Source organism: Scyliorhinus canicula, chromosome 13 (assembly GCF_902713615.1).
Source record: "Scyliorhinus canicula chromosome 13, sScyCan1.1, whole genome shotgun sequence".
NCBI classification, from domain to species: domain Eukaryota; kingdom Metazoa; phylum Chordata; class Chondrichthyes; order Carcharhiniformes; family Scyliorhinidae; genus Scyliorhinus; species Scyliorhinus canicula.
Genome location: NC_052158.1, coordinates 60,213,902 through 60,240,157, shown reverse-complemented (window position 1 = coordinate 60,240,157; position 26,256 = coordinate 60,213,902). Strand labels below are relative to the sequence as shown.

Below are 26,256 nucleotides of genomic sequence, written 5' to 3'. Positions count from 1 at the left end.
ATCTTCCACAAAGTCCCTTTCTTTGGTGAACACTGATGCAAAGTATTCATTTAGTACCTCACCCATTTCCTCTGGCACAACACATAGATTTCCCCCCACTGTCCTTAAGTGGATCCTACAGAATGAAATCTACACTGCTCCACTGTGAATGCCTTGTATAAAATGTGTCGTGGGAAAAACTGACCGTCAACTTCAGACCATAACTATACCGTCCATTCTCTATTCGCCAAGAAATGCAAGAATAGGCATTTTGACACTTCAAGGGAAACACAGTCAGGTTGATGCTTGGGGTAGGGGTCGCACTTGTTGGTGAAGGTATCTGCGCCTTTGATGTCTTCCTGCATTTCTGGGGGCTGAGGGAGATGAGGAAGAAAGGAATGAGATGGGCCCAGGATTTTCTGCCAAGCTGGGAGTAGCAGCAACAAGGTACTGATGAGTGAGATGGAAAAAGAGTGACTTGTCAAGGAGTGAGTGAAAGCTGGGGACCTGTGAATAAATAATGAAAGATTAGCTTCACTTGTGGGAAACAAGGGGGTGAAGGCAGAGGATTCTTACTGCACTCAGCATCACAACCTCCAAAACTAGGCAGCACAGTGGTTAGCACTGCTGCCTCACAGCACCAGAGACCTAGGCTCAATTCCAACCTTAGACGACTGTCTGTCTGGAGTTTCCACGTCCTGTGTCTGCGTAGGTTACGTCCAGATGCTCCGGTTTTCCCCACAGTCCAAAGATGTGTGAATTGCCCCTTAGTGTCCAAGGTTAGGTGGGGTTAAGAGGATAGGGCAGGGGAGTGGGCCCAGGTAGGGTGCTCTTTTAAAGGGTCGTTATGGGCTTGATGGGCCAAACGGCTTCTATCTGCACTTTAGTAATTCTATCGTTCTATGCAAGACACGCCAGCAGAAGCTCACAATTCCACTACTCCAGAGTCCATGGGAGGGGAGCAAAATAAACTTTCATTACCACTTCCTCAGTGACCCTGCTGAAATCAACTGTAATATAACTAGTTGCTGCCTAGCTTTTCCTTTTGTCATTTAATATCTCCTGCCTGCCGACTTATCACAGACTCTCCTTTTTGTCTTTACCCATCAATGCTTAAACTGTTAGATTGCTAGATTTTTATGGTTTTGGCGATAGGTCATCTATCTGTTTTGCTCTCCAGAGATACAGCAGACCTGGTGAGTGTCTTAGGCATAGTGTTTATATATCAGGATTTCCAGTCTCCACAGTATTTAGTGTTTTTAAAACATGCTGAACGAGGCCCATGCCCAAGTGCCAGGGTAGAAAGTCAGGCCCATCTTGTGTTTGAGAATCCTGCTCCGAGAAATTGTAAATCCTGAATGGAACAAATAAAGTTTCAACGATTTAGACTGCGGCAGAACTTTGATCCGTAGCTGAGGAATGCTGCATCTAGTGTTGGTTTGAAGTGAACAACTTGCTTTAAAGCTGCATCTTTAATGGTCAAAACATACAAAAGCATTTCATATGAGCAGGCAGTGAGGTACGCTAAAATGGAAAATGAGTTAGAAGGGGAGATAAAAGAGATAGAAATAGGCTTTTAAGTTGGGGAGGAGTGGTGGGAGCAGGGGTATGAGGCTTGAGGGCTCCACATTGATGTAGTCACTACTCCCTGTAGGTCTACTTGGAAGTGGAGTCCAGGTGGAATTATGTCTGTGCTGCAGGAGGGAGAAATTAAAAGATGCAAAGTTGATATCTGCCCATTCCCTAGCACAGCCCATTAAACTGACTCATGTTTTTAAACAGTTACATTTAGAATGCCAAAATAAGTCAGAAATCCTTCAATTTGCCAGTACGTGCTTGTGGAATGAAATAAGTGCATATTGGTTAAAATTCCAATCACTCACGGACAGCACGGTGGCATAGTTGTTAGCACTGCTGCCTCACAGCGCTGAGAACCCAGGTTTGAACCCGGCTCCGAGCCACTGTCCGTGTGGAGTTTGCACATTCTCCCCGTGTCTGCGTGGGTCTCACTCCTACAACCCAAAGATGTAGAGGGTAGGTGAATTAGCCACACTAAATTGCACCTATATGGAAAAAAAGAATTGGGTATTCGAAATTTTTTTTAAAATTCCAGTCATCTGCTTTGAATTTTTCTTTGGTAATTATTTAGATGAATATGTTGAGAACGTTAGGATAAAGCTTTTTTCCCCTCACCCTATCAAAGGGGAAGTGAAAATTTATTATGCTAAAATATCAATTTAGCAAATACTTAGTTGAATGATTCTGTTCCCCCTATAAGGGGAGTACATCGCCAAGTGGTACTTGATGTTGTTTTTTTCCCATTCAGGGTTTCTCAGTCAACCACCATAGTACTAAAGATGTAAATTATGGTTCCTTGCTGGCTTGGCTCATGGGATGACAGATCTGCTTTGGGTCTTCAAATGGAGGAAAATCGCTGTGACAAGTCTGAACTTCAGAATTTTCATATGATGGAACTGGGATGTAGGGGGATTTCATAAATGAATGATTTCTTCTACGCTCTCTTTCCGACAATCCTGAGCATGTCTAGGTGGAAGAGGAGCCGAGAAATATACAGGATTGAAGGAGGAGAGTGATTATTCCAACAAGACTCAAATGGAACACAATACAAAAGATATTTTACTCCGCATCTCAACTTCTAGGGCAATGCACAATATACCCATGGGGAAGAGGAAGGGGGGCTACCTATATATTGCTCAACTGCACAGGACCCAAGCTGTATAAAGGCAAATTCAAAACTTGAGAACTAAACCTTCAGACATGCCTTGAACTAGAGTCAGCACACTCTGAATGGTCTGCCAGTGCCCCCCCAAATTGTTTAATTTATTATATATTGTGAAGACTAAAACTCATGTGTGGATATCTCAGGAGCTTGATTTCAAGATTCTCAAACATGTTGATTGATTTCCATGCTTGTTGACCTCAGCTTAAAGTACAATGAGTTTTGGAATAAAATGTGAAACTAAATAACAAGAAAATAAGTTTGCATAGGGAACATCTTTTGAAGTGGAATGAAATGAACACTGCAAAAACAGATTGTCCTGATCTTGCATGGTACACCCACCTGTGGAATGAGATGGATTTGGCCACTTTACCCTGCCTGTTGGTACAGGAATGGGCTGAACAAGATATCACCATGTTCCAGTTAGATTTCAAGTCAGCTTATTTATCAAACCCTTGCACCAGTTCAGAGGCAACAGGGTGGCAGCATCCGTACAACAACATGGCGTCGCAGCCACCTCTCCACTCTGAACTGTTCAACGCGGTCGCGAGGTGTACCTGACCTACAACAACATGGCGCCGGTAAACTCGGGTCCACCGGTCGAAAGACTGAAGGAAGTATGTAACCGCAAACTCCAAGTTACGGCCCGCAAATAAATCCACTAATACGCCGGCGACACGTCTTGCTTATTGCTGACCATTTCGATCAAACTGCAAAAGATGTCGTTTCCGTATAACAAGATGGCGCTGCAGGGACTTCAAATGACCAACAGCCTTTCAGTGGAGGGGAGGGGCAGGCGACATCGCAGCCGCATCTGCGCATGATGCGGTCACGTGGAGGCGGGGCGTCGGTGGAGTTGCTGTGCTTTGGTTGGACGGTGTGAGCTGTCAATCAGCGTTGCCGGGTGGATCTCAGTGTGTGACAGCGGATTGTGCACAATGGATGCAGGTAGGCCCAGGCCTCAGCGTTCATCAACTGAACCTGCGGACCGGTGTCTGGTCGGTCCGGTATGGCATGGCATGGCATGGCCAAGCCCACTCCACTCCACCCCGCCCCACCCCACCCTCCCCGCTCCCTCACTGTCCCAGTTGCTGCTCTGTCACAGGCTGTGCCCTGTCAGCTGATGCCTCAGGCGGGTCAGGAATATCCCAGAGAACTGGGCCTGAACCCCCTTCCGATCAGTCTGTCATGTCATCCCCATCACAACCCCTGCCCGTCTCATCTCCCCCCCATCCCAACCCCTGCCCCCCTCATCCCCCCCAACCCCTGCCCCCCTCATCCCCCCCAACCCCTGCCCCCCTCATCCCCCCCCAACCCCTGCCTGTCTCATGCCCCCCATCCCAACTCCTACCCCGTCACATCCTCCATCCTAACCACTGCCTGTCTCATCAGCACATCCCAATCCCTGCCTGTCTCATCCCCCCATCCCAACCCCTGCCCCATCTCATCCCCCCCCCCCCCCCATCCCAACCCCTGCCAGTCTCATCCCCCCCAACCCCATCTCCATTGCATCCCACCACCCCAGCCCCTGGCCCATGTCATCTCCCTCCATGCCTGTCTCATTCTCCCCCCCCCCCCCCCCCAACCCCTTCCCCGTCTCAGCCCCCCAACCCCTGCCCATCTCATATCCACATCCGAACCCCTGTCAGTCTCATCCCCCCCAACCACTGCCCTGTCTCATCCTCCCCATCCCAACCCCTGCTCCGACTCATCCCCAACCCCTACTCCGTCGCATCCCCCAACCCCTACTCTGCCGCATACCCCCCCCAACCGCTACCCCATCTCATTCCCACATCCTAACCCATGCTCTGACTCATCCTCCCCCCAATCCCTACTCTGTTGCATTACCCCCCCCCCAACCCCTGCCCCATCTCATTCCCCCCCCCCCCATCCCAACCCCTGCCAGTCTCATTCCCCAACCCCTACTCCATCGCATCCCACACCCCCAGCCTCTGACCCATATCATCCCCCCTCCGATCCCAACCCCTGCCCTGTCTCAGCTCCCAACCCCTGCCCGTCTCATGTCCACATCCCAACCCCTGCCTGTCTCATCTCACCCCGCATCCGAACCCCTGCCAGTCTCGTCCCCCCAACCACTGCGCTGTTGCATTCTCCCCATCCCAACACCTGCTCTGACTCATCCCCCAACCCCAACTCCGTTGCATCCCCCCAACCCCTGCCCCGTCTCATTCCCCCTCCCAACCCCTGCCCTGTCTCATCCCCCACATCCCAACCGCTGCCCCGTCTCATCCTCCCCCCCCCATCCCAACCCCTGCCCCGTATCATCCCAACCCATGCTCTGACTCATCCCCCCCCCCCCCCCACCCCTACTCCATTGCATCCTCCCCCCAAACCTTGGCCCATCTCATTCTCCCCCCCCCCCCCCCCCCCCCAAAACCTGGCCCCTCTAATCCCCGGCCCCTCTAATCCCCATCCCAACTCCTGCCCCGTTTCATCCCCCCAACCCAACCCCTGCCCCGTCTCATCCCCCCCATCCCAACTCCTGCCCCGTCTCATCCCCCTCATCCCAATCCCTGCCCCGTCTCAGCCCCCCATCCCAACCCCTGCCCCACCCCTGCCCCATCCCTGCCCCGTCTCATCACCCCCATCCCAACGCCTGCCCCATCTTATCCCCCCCATCCCAACGCCTGCCCCGTCTCATCCCCCATCCCAATCCCTGCCCCGTCTCATCCCCCTCCATCCCAATCCCTGCCCCGTCTCATCCCCCTCATCCCAACCCCTGCCCCGTTTTATCCCCCATCCCAACGCCTGCCCCGTCTCATCCCCCCCCATCCCAACCCCCTGCCCCATCTCATCCCCCCCATCCCAACCCCTGCCCCATCCCATTCCCCATCCCAATGCCTGCCCCGTCTCATCACCCCCATCCCAACGCCTGCCCCGTCTCATCCCCCCCATCCCAATGCCTGCCCCGTCTCATCCCCCCCCCATCCCAACCCCTGCCCCGCCACATCCCCCCCATCCCAACCCCTGCCCCGCCACATCCACCCCCATCCCAACCCCTGCCCCATCACATCCCCCACATCCCAATCCCTGCCCCATCTCATTCCCCATCCCAACCCCTGCCCCGTCTCATCACCCCCATCCCAACGCCTGCCCCGTCTCATCCCCCATCCCAACCCCTGCCCCGTCTCATCCCCCCCATCCCAACCCCTGCCCCGTCTCATCCCTCCCATCCAAAACCCCTGCCCCGTCTCATCCCCCATCCCAACCCCTGCCCCGTCTCTCCTCCCCCCCCATCCCAACCCCTGCCCCGTCTCATCCCCCCCCACATCCCAACCCCTGCCCCGTCTCATCCCTCCCATCCCAACCCCTGCCCCGTCTCATCCCTCCCATCCCAACCCCTGCCCCGTCTCATCCCTCCCATCCCAACCCCTGCCCCGTCTCATCCCTCCCATCCCAACCCCTGCCCCGTCTCATCCCTCCCATCCCAAACCCTGCCCCGTCTCATCCCTCCCATCCCAAACCCTGCCCCGTCTCATTCCCCCCCTTTCCAACTGTGCCCCGTCTCATTCCCCCCACCCCCCCTTCCCAACCCTGCCCCGTCTCATCCCCCCCTTCCCAACCCCTGCCTCGTCTCATTCCCCCATCCCAGCCCCTGGCCTGTCTAACCCCTCCCACAACCCCTACTCCGTCGCATACCCCCCCCAACCCCATCTTATTCGCCACTGGCCCCTCCAATTCCTCCCATAACCCCTGGCCCGTCTAATCCCTCCCCCAACCCCTGGTCCGTCTAATCCCTCCCCCCAACCCCTGGTCCATCTAATCCCTCCCCCAATCCCTGGCCCGTCTAATACCTCCCCCAACCCCTGGCCCATCTAATCCCTCCCCCAACCCCTGGCCCGTCTAATCCCTACCCCAACCCCTGGCCCGTCTAATCCCTCCCCCAACCCCTGGCCCATCTAATCCCCCAACCCCTGGCCCGTCTAATCCCTCCCCCAACCCCTGGCCCGTCTAATCCCTCCCCCAACCCCTGGCCCGTCTAATCCCTCCCCCCAACCCCTGGCCCATCTAATCCCTCCCCAACCCCGGCCCGTCTAATCCCTCCCCCAACCCCTGGCCCGTCTAATCCCTCCCCCAACCCCTGGCCCGTCTAATCCCTCCCCCAACCCCTGGCCCGTCTAATCCCTCCCCCAACCCCTGGCCCGTCTAATCCCTCCCCCAACCCCTGGCCCGTCTAATCCCTCCCCCAACCCCTGGCCCGTCTAATCCCTCCCCCTGGCCCGTCTAATCCCTACCCCAACCCCTGGCCCGTCTAATCCCTCCCCCAACCCCTGGCCCGTCTAATAACTCCCCCAACCCCTGGCCCGTCTAATCCCTCCCCCAACTACTGGCCCGTCTAATCCCTCCCCCAACCCCTGGCCCGTCTAATCCCTCCCCCAACCCCTGGCCCGTCTAATCCCTCCCCCCAACCCCTGGCCCGTCTAATCCCTCCTCCCAACCCCTGGCCCGTCTAATCCCTCCCCCAATCCCTGGCCCGTCTAATCCCTCCCCCAATCCCTGGCCCGTCTAATCCCTCCCCCAATCCCTGGCCCGTCTAATCCCTCCCCCAACCCCATCTAATCCCTCCCCCAACCCCATCTAATCCCTCCCCCAACCCTGGCCCGTCTTATCCCCTGCTCCGTTTCATTCCCCCCGCCCGGTCTCTTCCCCCGCCAACCCATGCAAGCCGCTGCCCCATCTCATTTTCCCCCCACCCGCAAGCCCCTGGCCTGTCCAATTCTCCCCCACCCCTCCAAACCCCTGGCCCATTCCAACCACTGCCGAGTATCAATCATCCCATCCCCTGCCCCGTCTTAGTCACCCCATCCCTTGCCCCTTCTCAATCACCCCACCCCCTATCCCCCGCCCCATCTTTATTACTGTAATATAATTTTCACTCCCTTCATGTGTGTGGTGTTTAATGGTTTACAGCGTAAAGCAAGGCTGCTGTCTTAACTTAAATTGTGCAATATTTATGTTTCATTCATTTGCCCATCGACTTGAAGAAAACTGCACCAAATTTTCCCATGAAACAATGCTATTCATCTCTGTTGCACAGAGGTGTCCATCAGAGGTCAGGTGTTGCTCTTGGGAGTGAGAGGAAAGGTGGAAACTAGAGGGTTGGCTATCCTGGCCTGCTGTTTCTGGGAGTTGGTGATAAACTCAGACACAGCTGTTCTCTTTATGCCTTGGGCTGTGAAAGCGAATTTTATCTGCAAAGTCGGAGGGGAAAATGAAGGATGCTGAAACAAAGCTGTTTAAAAATGCAAAAAAGTCTATGTTTAAATGTCCTGCGACAGGCATTGATTTTTGTGATGGAAAGCCAGCTTTAATTAGGTGTCCATGAGAGGTATGATCAGTGTTCGGGCTCTGTGGTGCCTATCCCTCGTTGCCCTGTGGACATTGAGTCGAATAGGATGTGTGGGACTGGAATTTGATGGAACGAAGAGATGGAATGCCATGCATATTCTGTCCAGCCACCTTGTCCATGCTACTGTCTCAGATACATCAGATACACTGATGTGCCTTTGTCAGAGTGTTCAGTAGGGCTTATTTCTAGAGCTGTGCCAAAGGCTTTAAGCTGATTCACAATCAACCTCAGCGCAAGAATGGAAGAGCCGTTACTGGGCAGTGCCTTGATCCAGATTGCTACAGGGATGTTTGCAATGCATGAGACTTGGCCCTAGTACATTTTTCAGTTGAAACAAGAACAGCAGTGTGATAGAGCTACCAAATTCATCACCTTGCTGGATGCCCCAAAGTCTTGGTGGTCATACGTGGGTGGCCATCTGGGACCATCCTTGCAATGCAAGGACCTACCTGAAAAGAAATGAGTTCCATGATACCAGTGTTCAGCCAATCAATGAGTAGGTCAATGCCCAATTCAATCCAAGGCCATTGTCTGTCACTTTTATTTGAAAGCAAATACAGATTTTAAGGATGATTCCTCAGATGCCAGCTACCCAACTATGGCTAATGACACACTTGCATCAGGCAAGGACAGAACAGAATGTAAGGAAAAATGAAGTCCATTCACAGAATACCTTGAAACGGTCCTCTGGTCGACGAGGAATCGGTGATAAATGTGGCCGTGCCAATATTTATATAAATTTCCTAATTTCTCTTCTTGAAGACCTTGCTCCAGTTTTAAACTATTTTTCCTCTGATTGGCCAAATTTCAGTTTTCATGAAATATCTTGAATTCACAATTGGATTAGGGACTTCTTCCCCCATAAACACTTTTAAAAATAATTTTAGAGTACTCAATTAATTTTTTCCAATTAAGGGGTGATTTAGCTTGGCCAATTCACCTACCCTGCACATCTTTTGGGTTTGTGGGGGTGAGACCCACGCAGACACGGGACAGTCACCCGGGGCCGGGATTGAACCCAGGTCCTCAGCGCCATGCGGCAGCAGTGCTAACCACTGAGTCACCGTGCCATCCTTCCCCCATAGACTCTGCAGTATATCCTCCTGGAGTTGATGCATGCTGCACTGTAAAATGGCTACCGAGAAATGCAACTGCTATGTGGCATTCTCTCTGCTTCAACACCTTACTGGGGGCTTTTGACACTGGAATACATCCAGTCAACTGCTTTATTCATACAGGAAACTATTTTGAAGGTTGTGTCAGTATGAAATCCCTAGGATCTGCGAGCACTCATTTCTCCCCTAGGATGCATTGTCATACACCGTGTGCTATCTCCTTAAAATTCAAGCCTCTGGAGTTGACGTAATTGTTTTGGTTCTGTGGCAGGTGGTGTGAATCACGTAACATGCTTATGAAATGCTCCTTGCTTCAGTGGCACTGGGACAGCTGACCGACTTCCTGAGCACACCTACAAAAATAGATGCAGCACTTGTGTTAAAGTGGCTGGAATACAACCTTCAAACAATATCTGTGTACTGAGTGATGTGTGTACTTGTGTATGGATGAGTTATTAAGGAGCAGAAGACCTAACAAAAGAAGTATGATTAGCTTCAGCCTGGGATATGCCTCCAAAAGGTCATGCATTGCCAATACTCCGTATGGCAATTGTTTTCTTGTGACTTCACTGATGACTGCTGTTGACTCTCCTCCTGTTTGTTTTCTTCCCTTGTGAACTATTTAGTCTTTGCATGGTGAATTTCCCACTATCGTTCCCCGAACTTCCACTTGTTCTCCCAGTACTGCTGCTGTCCCAATTGTGCTGCGATGGAATGCTTTCACTCTTAGGTACAAGCCAACCACCTTCGTCTTTAAATTGTTTTTTAACCTCTTGCATATTTGCACATGAAAATGTCCAACTCTACTTCTTTCGGCTCCCGCTTTGCTGACTGCTTGTCCATCATCCAATCTTGGAAGGTGAATGAAGGCTGGCTTTAGGTATCCTGACACACCTATGCCAAGGAATCAGACAAATCTTTGTGCCCTTGTTTTAATCCTCGCCAAGGAAGCCGGTTTAGGCATTGGAGTAGATGATGATTGTTGAGGCTTGCGTAAACCTGGACACATCAAATTTAAGTTTTCTTGCTAACCTGTAATTTAAGATGTCTACAAGCTGAGTGTCTGAGCATTTACACAGTTAAATTCATAGTATGGTGAATCTGGAGGTTAGGGAAAGCAGGCCCATAAGTAGCTCCTAAGATGCAGGAAACATTAGTTTTTGCTCCTGCTGTGCAGTCAGAAGCATCCAATGAGACTACTCCAAGTGTTTCAAATCCTTTTGTATTAAAATGTTCCTTATAATGGTCTCTGCTTCAAAACGTGGAATGCACTGGCTATTTTAAGATAAGGCAAAATGTAGTAAGGTGCTGCTATTTAAGTTCAGTTACAAAGTCCAATAATCTGTGTTGTATGCTTTAAATATGTGATGTTGCCTTGTATTGCATTTTTGTAAATTAATTTGTGCTGGTCCCTCTCCAGCATTCTGCCTCAGTTTTGACGGAGATGAGTTTCACGAGCTGCCTGCTGACGTATTATTTGCTGGTGTACTCATTGGGATACAGGAAAAGGAGTAGGTCATTCAGCTCCTTGAGCCTGTTCTTCCATTTGTTGAGAACTTATTTATATAGACTCTTTCATAGGATGTGGTTGTTTTTGGCAAGGCCAACATGCCTGGGATATTGTCCATCCCTAACTGCCCTTGAAGGTGCTGGCCAGCTGCCCCCTTAAACCACTGGAGCCTGCTTGAGATTTGTGTTATGGTTTGGGATGACCGAATGGCTTGCTAGGCCATTTTAGAGGGCCATGATGTGGAGATGGAGTTGGATTGGGGTGAGCACAGCAAGAAGTCTTACAACACCAGGTTAAAGTCCAACAGGTTTGTTTTGAATCACTAGCTTTCGGAAGCACAGCTCCTTCACCTGAGGAAGGAGCTGCGCTCTGAAAGCTAGTGATTCAAAACAAACCTGTTGACTTTAACCTGGTGTTGTATGATTTTAGAGGGCAGTTGAGATACAACCACATTGCTGTGTATTTGGAGTCACATGTAGGCCCCCAAACTGTTGGGGAGAGATAGAAGAGCATATGTCGACAAATCACAGTGTAAAAAATGACAGGGGATTTCAGTTTCCCCAATATTAATTGAGATAAGCAAAGTGTAAAAGACTCCAGAGGGGGCAGAATTCTTAAAGTGCATCCATGACAGCTTTTTGAGCAAGCGCGTAGAAAGTCCTACAAGAGAGAGCACGGTACTTGACCTAATTTTAGGGATTGAAGCTGGGCATAACATGGTAAGGTTTAAAGTAGTTATGGAAAAGAAGAAATATGGACTGGATATATAGTTACTGAATTGGAGAAGGCCTATTAACAATCTTTATTGTCACAAATAGGCTTACATTAACACTGCAATAAAGTTACTTTGAAAAGACCTGAGTCGCCACATTCCGGCACCTGTTCAGGTACACCGAGGGAGAATTCACAATGTCCAATTACCTAACAGCACGTCATTCAAGACTTGTGGGAGCAAACCGCAAATACGGGGAGACCGTGCAGGCTCTGCACAGACACTGACCCAAGCCGGGAGTCGAACCCAGGACCCTGGCACTGTGAAACAACAGTGCAAACCATTATGCTACTGTGCAATCCACATTTTTATATAGGCCAGAATCTGGCCAAGATGGACTGGGAGCAGCTACTTGTAGAAAGATGTACACCAGAGCAGTGGGAGTCATTCAAATGGGAAATCGAGAAAGTGCAATTCCAACAGGTTCCTGTGAAGGTAAGGGGTGGGACCATCAAGTTGAGAGAACCCTGGATGTCAAGAAATATGGATGTTAACATAATTGGATAAGGAAAAAAGAGACTTATGGCATATTGAAGGGTCTCAAAATACCTTTGAGGAGTCTAGAAAGTGTGGGGGGGAGGGGGAGGGGAACTATAAAAAAGGCATTCGGAGAGCAAAGCCGGGGTATGAAAAAACACTGGCGGGCAAAATAAAGGAAAATCCCAAGGTGTTTCATAAATATATTAAGAGTAAGAAAGTAACCAGGGAAAAGTGTAGGCCCATTTGGGACCAAAGTGGCAAACTGTATGTAGAGCCGAAAGATGTAGGAGAGGTATTAGATGAGTATTTTGCATCTGTGTTCACTATGGAGAAAGACAATGTTGGTGTAGAAAGCAGGGAGAGGGACTGTCATATAATTGATAAGATTAGCATTGAGAGGGAAGAATTTTAGTTGTTATAATGGGCATAAAGGTGGATACATCCCCAGGCCCAGATGAGATTTATCTCATGCAAGAGTGGAGTTTGCAGACCCCTGATGCTAATATTCAAATCCTCTCTGGCCAAGGACTGGAGGACAGCTAATGTGGTACCATTATTCAAGAAGGGAAGTAGGGAAAAAACGGGTAATTACAGGCCAGTGACAATTAATCTCCACTTGGTGAGGGAAGGATTAATCAAGAATAACCAGCATAGCTTTGTCAGGAGAAGATCACATCCAACAAATTTGATTGAATTTTTGGAGGAGGTGACTAGGTATGCAGTTGAGGGCAGTGCTGATGACGTAGTCTACATGGATAAGTGAGGTTTTTGACAGGATATTGCATGGGAGACTGATCAAGAAGGTAAGAGCCCATTGGATCCAGGGCAATTTGCCAAATTCGATCCAAAATTTGCTCAGTGGCAAGAGGCATAGGGTGATGATCGAAGGTTGTTTTTATGACAAAGTGGTGTTCGCAGGGATCGGTTCTGGATCCCTTGCTGTTTGTATTGTACTTTAATGATCTAGATGTGAATGTGGGAGGTGTGATCATTAAGTTTGCAGATGACACAAAATTGGTGGTGTGGTAAATAGCAAGTAGAGAAAACCTTCAATTACAGGATGATATAGATTGACTGGTCAGATGGTCAGAACAGTGGCAAAGGAACTTAACCCTGAAAAGTGTGAGGTGTTTCATTTTGGAAGAACTAACAAGCCAAGGGAATATACAATGAATGGTAGAAAGCTGGGATGTACAGAGAAACAGAGGGACCTTGGGGTGCATGTTCAAAGATCCCTGAAGGCAGCAGGAGAGGTAGATATGGTGGTTAAGAAGGAATATGGAATACTTGCCTTTATTCGCTGAGGGATAGAATATAAGACTAGGGAGGTTATAATGGAGCTGTAATAAATTCTCATTAGGCCACAGCTGGAGTACTGTGTGCAGTTCTGTTTGACACGCTATAGAAGGATGTGGGGCAGCACGGTGGCACAGTGGATAGCACTAGGACTACGGCGCTGAGGACCCCCGTTCGAATCCCAGCCCTGGGTCACTGTCCGTGTGGAGTTTGCACATTCTCCCCGTGTCTGCGTGGGTTTCACCCCCACAACCCAAAAAGATGTGCACGTTAGGTGGATTGGTCATGCTAAATTGCCCCTTAATTGGAAAAAAAAAAATAATTGGCTACTCTAAATTTATTTAAAAAAAGGAAAGATGTGATTGCATGTTGAGAGCGTGTAGAGGAGATTGACCAAGATGTTGCCCGGGCTGGAGTGTTTTAGCTATCCAGAGAGGCTGGATTGGCTGGGATTGTTTTCCTTCGAGCAGGAAAGGCCAAGGTTCACAAAATTGAGGGATATGGATAGGGTAGATGGGAATAAACTTGTCCCCTTAATCGAGGGGTCAAAAACCAGGGAGTATAGATTTCAGGGGCAGGAGATTTAGAGAGGATTTGAGGAAAAAACTTTTCACCCAAAGGTTGGTAGGAATCTGGAACTCACTGCCTGAAAGGCCGGTAGAGGTGGGAACCCTCACCACAATTAAGAAACATTTAGATGAGCACTTGAAATGCTATAGTATACAGGGTTATGGACCAAATGCTGTAAAATGGGGTTAGAATAGATAGGTGCTTGATGGCCAGTGTAGACACGATGGGCTAAAGGGCATCTTTCTGTATAGTAAAACTGACTATGATTATGACCAGGCAAAGACGGCAAATTTTCTTCCCTAAAGAGATATTAGTGAGCCAGATGGCGTTTCTTTTACAAAAGGCGATGATGCCGCTATTACTGACACTAGTTTTTTTTATTCCAGATTCATTAATTAGAACATAGAACAGTACAGCACAGAACAGGCCCTTCGGCCCTCGATGTTGTGCCGAGCCATGATCACCCTACTCAAACCCACGTATACACCCTATACCCAACCCCCCCCCTTAACCTTACTTTTTTTTTAGGACACTACGGGCAATTTTGCATGGCCAATCCACCTAACCCGCACATCTTTGGACTGTGGGAGGAAACCGGAGCACCCGGAGGAAACCCACGCACACACGGGGAGGACGTGCAGACTCCGCACAGACAGTGACCCAGCCGGGAATCGAACCTGGGACCCTGGAGCTGTGAAGCATTTATGCTAACCACTATGCTACCGTGCTGCCCACAATTGTCTTTAAATTCCACCATCTCACTTAGTGAAAGTTGAATGTGTCCTCAGGACATTAACCTGAGCCTTTGGATTCCTAGTCCAGTGACATTACCACTATGTTTCTCTTGAATCCATGAACTAGCTCCACACATATACTTTGTTCCATATCCCTTAATTCTTTTTCCGAGGATCACTCCAGTGCAGAAGTAGACCATTTGGCCCATCGAGTCTGCATTGACCCTCTGAAAGGGTAGTCTACCTAGGATCAGGCCCCCATCTGATCCCCTTAACCCAGTAATGCCACCTAAACTAACTCTTTGGACACTAAAGGGCAATCGATCATGGCCAGTACACCTAATATGTGCATCTTTGGACCGTGGGAGGAAACCCACGCAGAAACGGGGAGCAAGTGCAAACTGCACACAAACAGTCACCCAAGGCCGGAATTGAACCCAGGCCCCTGGAACTGTGAGGCAGCAGTGCTAACCACTATGCCACCGTGCCGATGTTAACAAGTAATCATCAACTCAAGATTTGAAATTAATCGGCCTTGTATCAGCTGCCATTTACAAGGAGTGTGTGTTTCTCCAACTAACAGAAATAGTTTAACCATCTGTACCATTTAATATCTTGAAAGCTTCAATCAAATCTCAATCACTGTTTAAAGTTTAACCTTCAAAGTTCCAGATAATACAATATCCTTCCTCTGCTATAGTGCCACGTCTCTGCTGATATAAATAAACTTCTCATCCATTGAATTTCATAATCCCCCCCCCCGCGCCTAAGCAGCAAGATCAATCCAACTGAAATTATGTTAAACACAGTTGTGACTCAAAACTATTTGTTTTTTATTCATGCAAGATTGTACAGTAGTCCCAATAATTCTCTTTGAACTGACGTGGGCGAGCTGCAAGAAGGCAACCAGTGTTCATGGAACTAAAAGGCTTTTGGGAATCAAGTTGAATGTAGAATTTAAGCCTGTGGATTTCTATTTGGGTGGCCTTAACGGCATCAAAACCCAATACAAGAATATGCATATGAACTGATCCCAAGTACAATGCGTAGCTAAATATGCTACCTCATTGGATTTGTTGCAGATAGAACACTCTGAAAGCAAGCAGTCTGCATGGCAGCAGTACCATGCAAGATGGGTGCACACAACTTTGATGTGCAAATAATTACACATTAACAATAAATGGCTCAAGTTTAACTATACAAGTCTCAAGATCACATTTGAGACATCTAAAGAACCCATATTACATCGTGGTGGCAGCGGTGGGATTGGCAGTGATGACCCGCGGTAGTACCATAGTGATTGGTAGTGGTGGTGACCAATGGCAGTAAGAAAGATAGCAGTTAAATGCATGAACCCAGACCAGGTTTTCAAGATACAAAAAACTAAAAGCAACTTAAGCCTGACTGGAGGGAGATGCATGCCTAAAAAGAAAAAGTGCAGGACCTCTGAGTGAAGCAGAACAAAGTTCACAAGACAGTGAGCACCACTACAAAAATTGCAAGACCCTGGGTGACACAGAATTAAGGAAACTGCCAGACACACGTGAGACACATGCAAGAATACCTCTGGTAAAAGTTTGTTCCTCTGGAAGATTACAGCGAGAAGTAAACTGAATTTAATGTCCCGATGAACAAACTGAAGAAACAGCAATGATCCATATTCCAGGAGGAAGCTAAAGACTAAAAGAAATGCTGAAGAAGCAGTTGAATGAAAAGAGGAGGCATTGAATGGAAAAGCCATGGAACTCTCCAAGCTGTAGACAGAGAAAGAAACGGCAGAAATCAGATTGAAAAATATATATCCAACCCTGAAGTGCAAGGTACTGGAAGAAGAAACAGCACTGGATGTCTCGGATGTATTGAGAAAGACATCTGAATGAAAAGATTCATAAACTTGTAAAATGATCTGAAAATGTTTGGCTGAAATTGTGAAACAAGTGGAAATTAAGGGTCCATTTGCATAACCAAATATTCAGCAAGAGCATGGCGGACACCACAGAGAAAGAAAATTTGCATCCACTCTAGAAACAAATGGTATACATTCCCTTCTGAGAGAACGGGACAATCCCACACTATCTGAAAAAAAAAACAGACAAGTTGTTAATAAAGAGACAACTCCAGGGCAACTCGAAGGAATGCAAAAAGCGAGTCAAGTACCAGAAACCAAGAGTGCACTACCATTCCTCCAAATGTGACAGACCAAGATGCAGCAGAACTGTCAAGCCTCAAGATGTCTGAATTTATATATTTTTATAAATAATAATTAATAAGAGTACCCAATTATTCTTTTTCCAATTAAGGAGCAATTTAGCATGAACAATCCACCTACCCTGACCATCTTTGCGTTGTGGGGGTGAGACCCACGGTGACATGTGGAGAATGTGAAAACTCCACATGGAAGGTGACCCTGGCCCGGGATCAAACTCGATCCTCGGCGCCGTGAGGCACCAGTGCTAAGACAGTCTGAATTCCTAAAGACAGAGACTTAATATGAGGGAGTATGGGGAGCAATTAAAGATTGTACTGTAATACTCTATTGGAAATGAGGAAGAACGTGTTCTTCAGATGAAAAGGGGATGTTGTGTAATGGAGCTGCAAGCCATTGTAATGTAAAAATGCTTGGCAGAGTGGGACTAGAGAATAGCACCACTTATGGTATGATGTATGGAGTTGCATGGTAAATCACTCCTGAGAGAGCAGTCTTAAGCAGCCAGGCTCCATGATAGCAGTACCATGCAAGACCGTAATCTTCGATCTCCAAGTAGTTAAAGACTCTCAATAAATGGTTCATGTTTAACTGTAAAAGTCTCAAGGACCCTCAATGAGGCATCTAAACCTATACTAGAACATTTAGCTTTCCCTTAGCCTGGCAAGAGTAAAAACAAGAGTTCCAGCAGAATTTGCAATACAATTCATAAAACATGATTAAAATTACTTTAAAGTTGTCTTATGAGTAATTTTGTTAATATTGTTGCCATTAATAGTGCAAGGAATGAATGAGTGGACTAATTCCATCACAGCATTTAAATGTGCTAATTCAGACATCGAAGCATTACAAGCGCACTCAAGTGTTTGAGCCACGTAGATGGAAGTTTGAGTGGAAGATTAAAACACAAGACCAGATTAGCTGCAGGGTGTCTGTTCAGGAGGTTTTTCTATGAGCTGGTTTGATCACTGAGGAAGTTCACTTTAGAGTGCTTTTAGAGTGTTTTCTCATGTTACAGTGCGATGGTTTCCACTCTCCTTGCATCCGGGTTCCATATATGATTAACTCAGCAGTGACATTGGCAGTGACCTACAAAAATATTTTGCTGTGATTTACAGGATATTTTCAGCTATTAGCCTTTGTTTTGATCTGTAATCAGGTGTTTTATTCCAACCAATGCTGAACTCTGGAACTTGGGAATTGGTTTTAAACTTTTAGAATGGTAAGGGAAGGTAAGAATTTGGAAAGCGATTGTTAGTGGGCAATACACATACTAGCGGGCTCCTCGTATGTTACTCAGGTAGTGGTTAGCCAGGACTGGTTTCTGATATTTGCTTGTGGCCACTCATTCAGATTCTGGGTATGTTTGTCGTTAAGAGTTTTCAAAGCTCTACTAGATCCTGAATTATATGGCATATGCTGGAAATTGTAATTCCTGTCACTGGGGAATCACAGCAGTGAGTTATAGTATATAAAGTGAATTACCAAAGCTCCAGTTATAGGCCCACTCAGCAAGGAGTCTGGTGTGAATGAGTCAGCATGGGAGCTGCAATAGAGGCTCCATTTGAGTGCATCCACTGTTCGTGAGGTAGACCTGGATAATTCACCAATTTCTCCCTACTTTTGAGAGCACCAAATATTAATGTCGGCAGGAGGAATTAAGAACTCTCAGAGCAGTAATATTGTTTTTTTTTTAGTGGCATTGTTTACTTTTGTTAATCTCCAATTAGAAGGGAGAAAGCAACGAGACCAAAATTGGCAGGTATTACAGTCACAACCATTCCTGCAAATGGCAAACTTCACAATATAGTTTTTGTCTGCTAATTTACGAAGCTATTAATGTGAATAGTAATTACTGTATTTGTAAAACCATCTATAACTGATGCTGTCTCAATAAAGAAACTAATAACAATATGGGAAGCCTGTAATTTGAACAATGAGTCAGAGGGAAGTTAGCAATGCAGGTAATGAAATAGTCGGATTTACAATTATTTGAGGAAAGGAAAGAAACAGGGTTTCCGCACATTTCGTTATCAGATTGGTGCATAGCGTTTTCAGCCAATGAAATACCTTTTGAAGTGTAGTCACTGTTGTAGTGTAGGAAAAATAGCAGCCATTTTGTCCAAAAGCTCCCACAGACAGTAATTAATATTCTGTTTTTAATGATTAAAAGAAAAATATTGGCCAGGCTCCTTTTCACTGCTCTTTGAATAGTGCCATAGGATGTTTATGTCCACCTAAGATGATAAACAGGCCCGTCATTTTATACTGCTTAGATAAACTAGGAGGTACATTTAATGCTATGTAGAAGGATTTTATCTAAGACATTAGTCTGTCTTTTCTGTTTACGCACAGCTGGCTATATGTTCTCAGCAATTTGTATTTCAAATTTGCAGTTTTGTTTTCCCTTTATGACTTGTACAGCTATGTTGACAACAAACCTGTTTTCACAGCAACATTGTGGCTGGTGTCAGGTCTCTGAAAGCCGCTCATTTAGTCCCATTCCCCTGCCCCTATTTTATGTTTCAATTATTCATCCGCCTCCGTTTTAAAAGCTGCTGAGGATTCTGTTTATACCATTATTGCTGGTAGGAAAGGCTATGTTCTAATAACCTCTGCATGTGTTTTAAAAATATATATTTATGTCTTAAATTTATGTCCTCTTGTTACCAAGTCACCAACTAGTGGAAACAGTTTACCATTGTACCTATTAATTTAACTTTATAATTTTTAACTTGGTTGTTCAATTAACTTTCTCTGCTCTCGTAGGAAAATATCCAGTTTCTCCCGTTTTTTTTCCCTCGTTACTGAAACTTTTCATCACCTTCAGCATTTCAGTCATTCTTTTCTGAATTTTTTTTCTATGACCTTTTAAGTCCTTTCTACAGCAGGATGCCCAAAGCTTGGTATAATATTCCAACTGCAGTCTAACAAATAATTTGTAAAGGTTTAGCATTACTTCTTTGCTTTGGCACGCTGTGCTCCTATTTATGAAGCGCACTTGATCTGCATTGAGTAGCCCAGTTTGGCTGCGTTTTACACCTTTGTTACTAGGATGATGGCAGTGTAAGTTGTTTTGGTAGATAAAGATTTTGCTCAATATAGGTTGAAGTGACCAAGGATGTCTCATAAATATATTGCACAACATTAAAGTGTGTTTATTTGCACATCTTTATTTTATTGTCTGCTGATATTTTATTATGTTTGCCCTGGTAAAACTCCTTGCAAAATACTGAGACCTCTGATTTACAAGAGGCTTTGAGCAGAAAAAGATTATGAGAAAGGTTCCAGGGATGAGGGACTTCAATTACGTGGGTGGTTTGGAGAAGCACTCCTTAGACATGGTTTAGAGAGTTTTTTAAAAATTATTTTTAATTAAAACTTTTTCAACCAGAATTTTTATAAAACAGAAAAATAAACGAAAAATATTTAACAAAACTAGGTGGCTGTTATCGTACAAGAAGAAAATATACATATGGACACGGTTCGTCGGACTCCCTGCACATCTCGCGCATCTGTCCTCCACCCCAAAGAACATGCTCATTCTCGCCGTCGTCATGTGAGCCCGGTGTACCACCTCAAACTGAATTAAACTGAGCCTGGCACATGATGCGGACGAATTCACCCTGCCCAGGGCATCAGCCCACAGGCCCTCATCTAGCACCTCACCTAGCTCCTCCTCCTACTTGTCCTTCAACTCCTCCACTGAGGCTTCCTCTGCCTCCTGCAGCTCCTGGTATATGCCGACACCTTCCCTTCTCCTACCCAGATGCCAGACACTACCCTGTCCTGTATCCTTTGAGGGGGTAGCCACGGAAATGTCCCCACCTGTTTTTTAAGAAAGTCCCGAACCTGGAGGTATCTGAAAGCATTTCCCGGGGGCAGCCCGAACTTCTCCTCCAGCGTCTTCAAGCTGTGGAAAGTCCCATCAATAAACAGGTCTCCCATCCTTCTAATGCCTGCTCTGTACCAGCCTTGGAACTCTTTTCCCCCCCCCGTCTTATCTTGCCCAGAGCAAAACGATGGTTGTTCCGTATTGGAGTCCAAACTGAGGCCCCCTCCTCCTTCCTGTGCCTTCTCCACTGACCCCAGACCCTCAGTGCTGCCGCCACCACCGGGCTTATGGTGTATCGTGCCGGGGAGAACGGCAGCGGTGCCGTTACCAGTGCCCCTAGGCGGTGCCTTTGCATGATGCCGCTTCTAACCACCCCCATGCCGACCCCTCCTCCATTAACCATTTCTATATAGGCTACATTAGCCGCCCAGTAGTAGCTACAAACGTCCGGCAATGCCGAACCCCCCTCCCCCCGGCTGCGCTCCAAGACCAAGAACAGTCTTTTGATTCGCTGGGGTCCTGTTTGCCCACACAAATCCCGCTTGAAGAAGGATTTGGGGACGAAAATGGGGATGCACTGAAAAACGAAAAGGAATCTGGGAAGAACCGTCATCTTCACAGTCTGCACTCTTCCCGCCAGGGAAAGCGGGAGCATGTCCCACCTTTTTAAGTCTCCCTCCATCTGCTCTACAAGTTGAGATAAATTGAGCCTGTGTAGGGCATCCCAGTTCCTAGCCACCTGTATACCTAAGTAATGAAAGCTCCTCTCCACTATCTTGAGCGGGAGCTCTCCTAGTCTCTCTTCCTGACCCCGAGCGTGGATTACAAACAGCTCACTTTTCCCCACGTTCAACTTGTGTCCCAAGAAGCTCCCAAAGGCATGACCTCTCCCATCCCCTCTAGTGTGTCCAAAATATATTGTAGCAGGTCATCCGCGTAAAAGGAAATCTGGTTCTCCCCCGCCGGACCAGCCCCCTCCAGTTCCTTGAAGTCCTCACCGCTATGGTCAACGGCTCAATTGCCAGGGCAAATAGTAACGGGGATAGGGGGCACCCCTGCCTCGTTCCTCGGTGCAGCCTGAAATAGTCCGACCTCAGCCGTTCGTGGACATACTAGCTAAGGGGGCCTAATACAGTAGCTTTACCCACACTATGAATCCCTTCCCGAATCCAAACCTACCTAACACTTCCCACAGGTACTCCCACTCCACCCTGTCAAAGGCCTTCTCTGCATCCATTGCAGCCACTACTTCTACGCCCCCTCCCTCCGAGGGCATCATAATAATATTCAGGAGCCTCCTCACATTCGTGTTCAATTGCCTGCCCTTGACGAAACCCGTCTGGTCCTCCTCGATCACTCCTGGGACGCAGTCGTCTATTCTGGTAGCCAGACTTTTTGCCAGCAGTTTGGCTTCTACATTCAGGAGCGATATCGGCCCATTGGACCCACATTGAAGGGTATCCTTCTCCTTCAAAATGAGCGAGGTCAATGCCTGCGACATCGTCGGGGGGGAGGGTTCCTCTCTCCTTTGCCTCGTTAAAGATTCTTAACAGGAGAGGGCTCACTAGCTCTGAGAACTTCTTATAAAATTCTACAGGGAAGCCTTCTGAACCCGGGGCCTTGCCCAACTGCATACTCGCTAGTTCCTTAACTATCTCCTTCAACTCAATTGGGTCCCCAGTCCCTCCACCCGATCCTCGTCCACCCTTGGGAACCTCAATCGATCCATAAATTGCTTCATCCCTTCCCCTCCCATTGGGGTTCTGACTCGTAGAGCTTCCCATAAAACTGTTTGAAGACTTCATTGATCCTATCTTGACTCAACACCGTATTATCCTCCTTATCCCTCAGTCCCCCGATCTCCAGGGCTGCCTCTCTCCTGCGAAGTTGGTGCGCCAGCACCCTACTTGCTTTCTCACCATACTCGTAGACTGCCCCTTTCACTTTTCTCAACTGTGCCTCCGCCTTCCCCGTGGTCAGCAGATAGAACTCCGCATGTAAACTTCGGCGCCCCTTTAGCAGCCCCCCCCCCCCCCCTCCCCCCGGGCCTCCGTATACTTCCTGTCCACCCTAAGCATCTCCCACCAGCCTATCCCTCTTCACCCTCTCCCTCTTCTCTCTGTGGGACCTAATAGAGATTAACTCCCCTCTGATGACCACATTCATGGCCTCCCAAACCGTTGTTGCTGTTACCTCCCCTGTGTCACTTGTTGTCACATAATTCTGAATGCTCCTCCTGATCCGCCCACACACCTCTTCATACACCAGCAGCTCCACATCCATTCTCCAGAGAGGGCGCTGCCCCCGCTCCACCCCCAGTCGCAAGTCCACCCAGTGCGGGCCATAGTCTGAGACCGAAATGGCTGAATACTCGACCCCTCCACCCTCGGGATTAATGCCCTGCTCAACAAAAAAAAAAAAATCCGCGAGTAGACTTTATGGACATGGAAGAAAAAGGACAACTCCTTCGCCCTTGACAGCGTGAATCTCCATGGGTCCACACCCCCCATCTGATCCATGAACTCCCACAGGGCCCTGGCCGCCGCTGGTCTCTTTCCCGACCTGGATCCCGGTCCAGCACCGGATCGAAGACAGTATTAAAGTCCCCCCCCCCATGATCAAGTTACTTTACTCCAAGTCCGGGATTTTACCCAACATGCGCCTCATGATTTCCACATCATCCCAGTTCAGGGCATACACAATCACCAACGACACCTGGGCCCCCTGTAGCTTACCACTCACCATTATGTACCTGCCTCTCTTGTCCGCCACAATGCTCCCTGCCTCAAATGCCACCCGTTTGCTCACCAGAATTGCCACCCCTCTGGTCTTTGAGTCTTGCCCCGAGTGGAACACCTGGCCCACCCATCCCCTCCTTAACCTCGTTTGGTCAGCGAGTTTTAATGGCCACGTCCGCCTTCAACCCCTTTAAATGCGCAAACACGCGGGCCTTCTGACTGGCCCGTTCAGGCCCCTCACATTCCACGTGATCAGCCTGAACGGGGGGGGTTGACATCCCCCCCCCCCCCAGCCGACTAGCCATCTCCCTTTTTTGGCCAGCCACTTGCCATCAGCTCCTGCTCGCTCCAGCCCTCCCATGGGAGGCCCCCCAACCCGATTCTCCATCCGTTCCCAACAGTTGGCTCCCCTTCAGTCAGCAAAGCAGCACCCCATCTCTCCCCCCCCCCCCCCCCCCCCCCAACATGCCAAGCACCCGCTTAGCACTGATTTCCCCCCCATTATGCTTCGGTTTCAAGAGGTTTTGATAGAGGTGTTCAAAATTGAGGGGTCTGAATCCTCCGATTGGCAGGTGGGTTGAGAATCGAAGAACAGGGATTTGAAGTGATTGGCAATTAACCAAATGTGTCATGAGGAATGGTAGCACAGTGGTTAGCACTTATGTTTCCAAGCACCAGGGTCCCAGGTTCGATTTGCGGCTTGGGTCACTGTTTGCACGTTCTCCCCGTGTCTGCGTGGGTTTCCTTCGTGTGCTCCAATTTCCTCCCACAAATCCCGAATGACGTGCTTGTTAGGTGAATTGGACATTTTGAATTCTCCCTCTGTGTACCCGAACAGGTGCCGGAGTGTGGCGACTAGGGGCTTTTCACAGTAACTTCATTGCCGTGTTAATGCAAGCCAACTTGTGACAATAATAAAGATTAATTTCGATTACACACCTGAGTGGTTAGGATCTGGAATTCACTGTGTGGTGGAGGCAGGTTCAATCTTGGCTTTCAGAAGGAAATTGGAAAAGCCCCCGAAGGGGGCAAAAAAAGCAGAATGATGAGCAAAGAGCTGGGAAGTGGGGCTAGCTAAATTGCGGTTGCAGAGAACTGGCAAGGTCTCGATGGGCTGAATAGTCGCATGTGCTGTAACCATTCCTATGAAACTATTGTCCCACTACATCTGGTTCTAGTTTCCATACCAGACATTCTTCTGACTTCCGATACTCTTGTAAGTATTGTTGATGTTTAATTATTCACAGAGATCCAAGAAGTATAAATTGGACAACCTGTCATTCTGAGGTATCAGGAGAGTCCCTCCTCTCGGGTTGGGACAAAATCCATTCTTTCTGATTGCAGCAAAGAAAGAGAGAGTTCAGAACATAGGTTTGTGAATTGCAATATTATTGTTATTTTCCAATATTTTAAACAAGGCAATGACTTCATTCCACGAAGTTGAATGCCAAGGAAATGAGATCTTTATGAATTAAAAATCAATATTGGGATTGTGATGTAATGCTGCTGCTTTATAACTTGGAGTACTGTGTACAGTCCTCATTGCTATTCTACTGAAAGGATCACTTAACTATTGAAGGGGTAAAGAAGAGGAGATTGATAAAGGAAATGGAAGGATTGGACTATGAACGCTTATGTAAAGTTGACCATGCTCTCACTGGGAAAGTGAAGATCGAGGGCTGGTATGACTTGTTTTAAGGTTCTAATTAAGACTGGGGATGTCAAACTTAATTTTTATGATAGCCTATCACGCATTCAACACAAATTATTACTCTACATTTGAGGTAGAAGCAGATGTGCACCTCACCAGTTTTATGGGTGTAATAGCGAGGTGGAATGTATATCCATTTCTAGGGACAAGGCCCTGCACCTAACATGTGCCAATTGCTCGATAAGGTTTGTGGGTGGACTTAGGGTTGCCTGACACCAGTGTTGGATCAATGCAAAAAAAAGAATCTTGTGTCTGTTTCAGGATCCTCTGCGAAATGTGTGAAAACCAGGTTGTGTATGCACTTTGCAAGATCTGACTAGTTGTCCCAGTTCTTCAGAGGTGGAACGGAAAGGCAGGCGAGATGTTGCGTTGCGAGATTTGAAAGGCTGTTAGAAGCAATGTCTCAAAGATTTGTCTCTCTCCAAGACGTGCAGCACAGCACGGTGCCAGATGAAGCCATCACATGCCATATGTTTGACGTTCCTAATGCAGACCATGAACAGCAGTTTCACTTTGACCAGAACACAAGAACCAGTGTGCACAGCTGCACTTGATGCTAAATTTGTAATAAATCAGCAGAAAGATTCTAAATGGGCCAACGGTCAATCTATGGAACAGCCTCCCTCAGTAGATGGTGGAGGCAGATAGATCTACCTCATTCAAATGCAAACTAACATTTCTTTCAGCAATTAGTATTTTGGGATGCAGTATATGAGTCAATTGAGATATGACGACCTGTGTGGCCTGCTTGGGAGAAAAGGTGATTTTTGATCTGTGATTCAGAAAGCTCTTCATTAGTGGAGGGTTGTACTCGTCTCATATCTGAGCCTGCTATAGATTAGAATGCTGTGATTTGTCAATTACTCCATAATTGTTGCAAATTAGATAGATCTATTTCTATTGCGTAGAAATGAATGCACACAGGTTTTCAGTTGCATCTTAGCAGCATGTTTTGAGTAAGAAACTTACACCACTAACATTTTGAGATGTAATTAGGCATTGCTACCTCACAGTGCCAGGGACCCTGGTTCAATTCCAGCCTTGGATGACTGTTGAGTTTCCACGTTCTCCCTGTGTCTGCATGGGTGTTCTTTGGATGCTTGGTTTCCTCCCGCAGTCCAAAGATGTGCAGGTTAGGTGGATTGGCCATGATCAATGTGTGGGGTTGCAGGGATAGGGAAGGGGAGTTGGCCTAAGTA

General features: G+C 47.6%; 2 protein-coding genes across 4 annotated transcripts in view; one reads left to right on the top strand and one right to left on the bottom strand.

Annotated features, from left to right (window-relative positions):
• Positions 1 to 3,513, bottom strand: part of thap4 (THAP domain containing 4) — a 76,800-nt gene extending 73,287 nt beyond the window's left edge. Inside the window, exon 1 of one of the 2 annotated variants that reach the window (XM_038816887.1) lies at positions 3,062 to 3,513. In XM_038816887.1, the coding sequence (XP_038672815.1) occupies positions 3,062 to 3,135 (74 nt within the window). In that variant the 5' untranslated portion in view covers positions 3,136 to 3,513. The remainder of the gene's footprint in view (positions 1 to 3,061) is intronic. The other variant, XM_038816886.1, reaches the window with a different exon arrangement.
• A 17-nt stretch (positions 3,514 to 3,530) lies between these two features.
• The window catches only part of atg4b (autophagy related 4B, cysteine peptidase), a 108,774-nt gene continuing 86,048 nt past the window's right edge, over positions 3,531 to 26,256 (top strand). The window contains exon 1 of one of the 2 annotated variants that reach the window (XM_038816890.1): positions 3,531 to 3,667. In XM_038816890.1, the coding sequence (XP_038672818.1) occupies positions 3,658 to 3,667 (10 nt within the window). In that variant the 5' untranslated portion in view covers positions 3,531 to 3,657. The remainder of the gene's footprint in view (positions 3,668 to 26,256) is intronic. The other variant, XR_005462919.1, reaches the window with a different exon arrangement.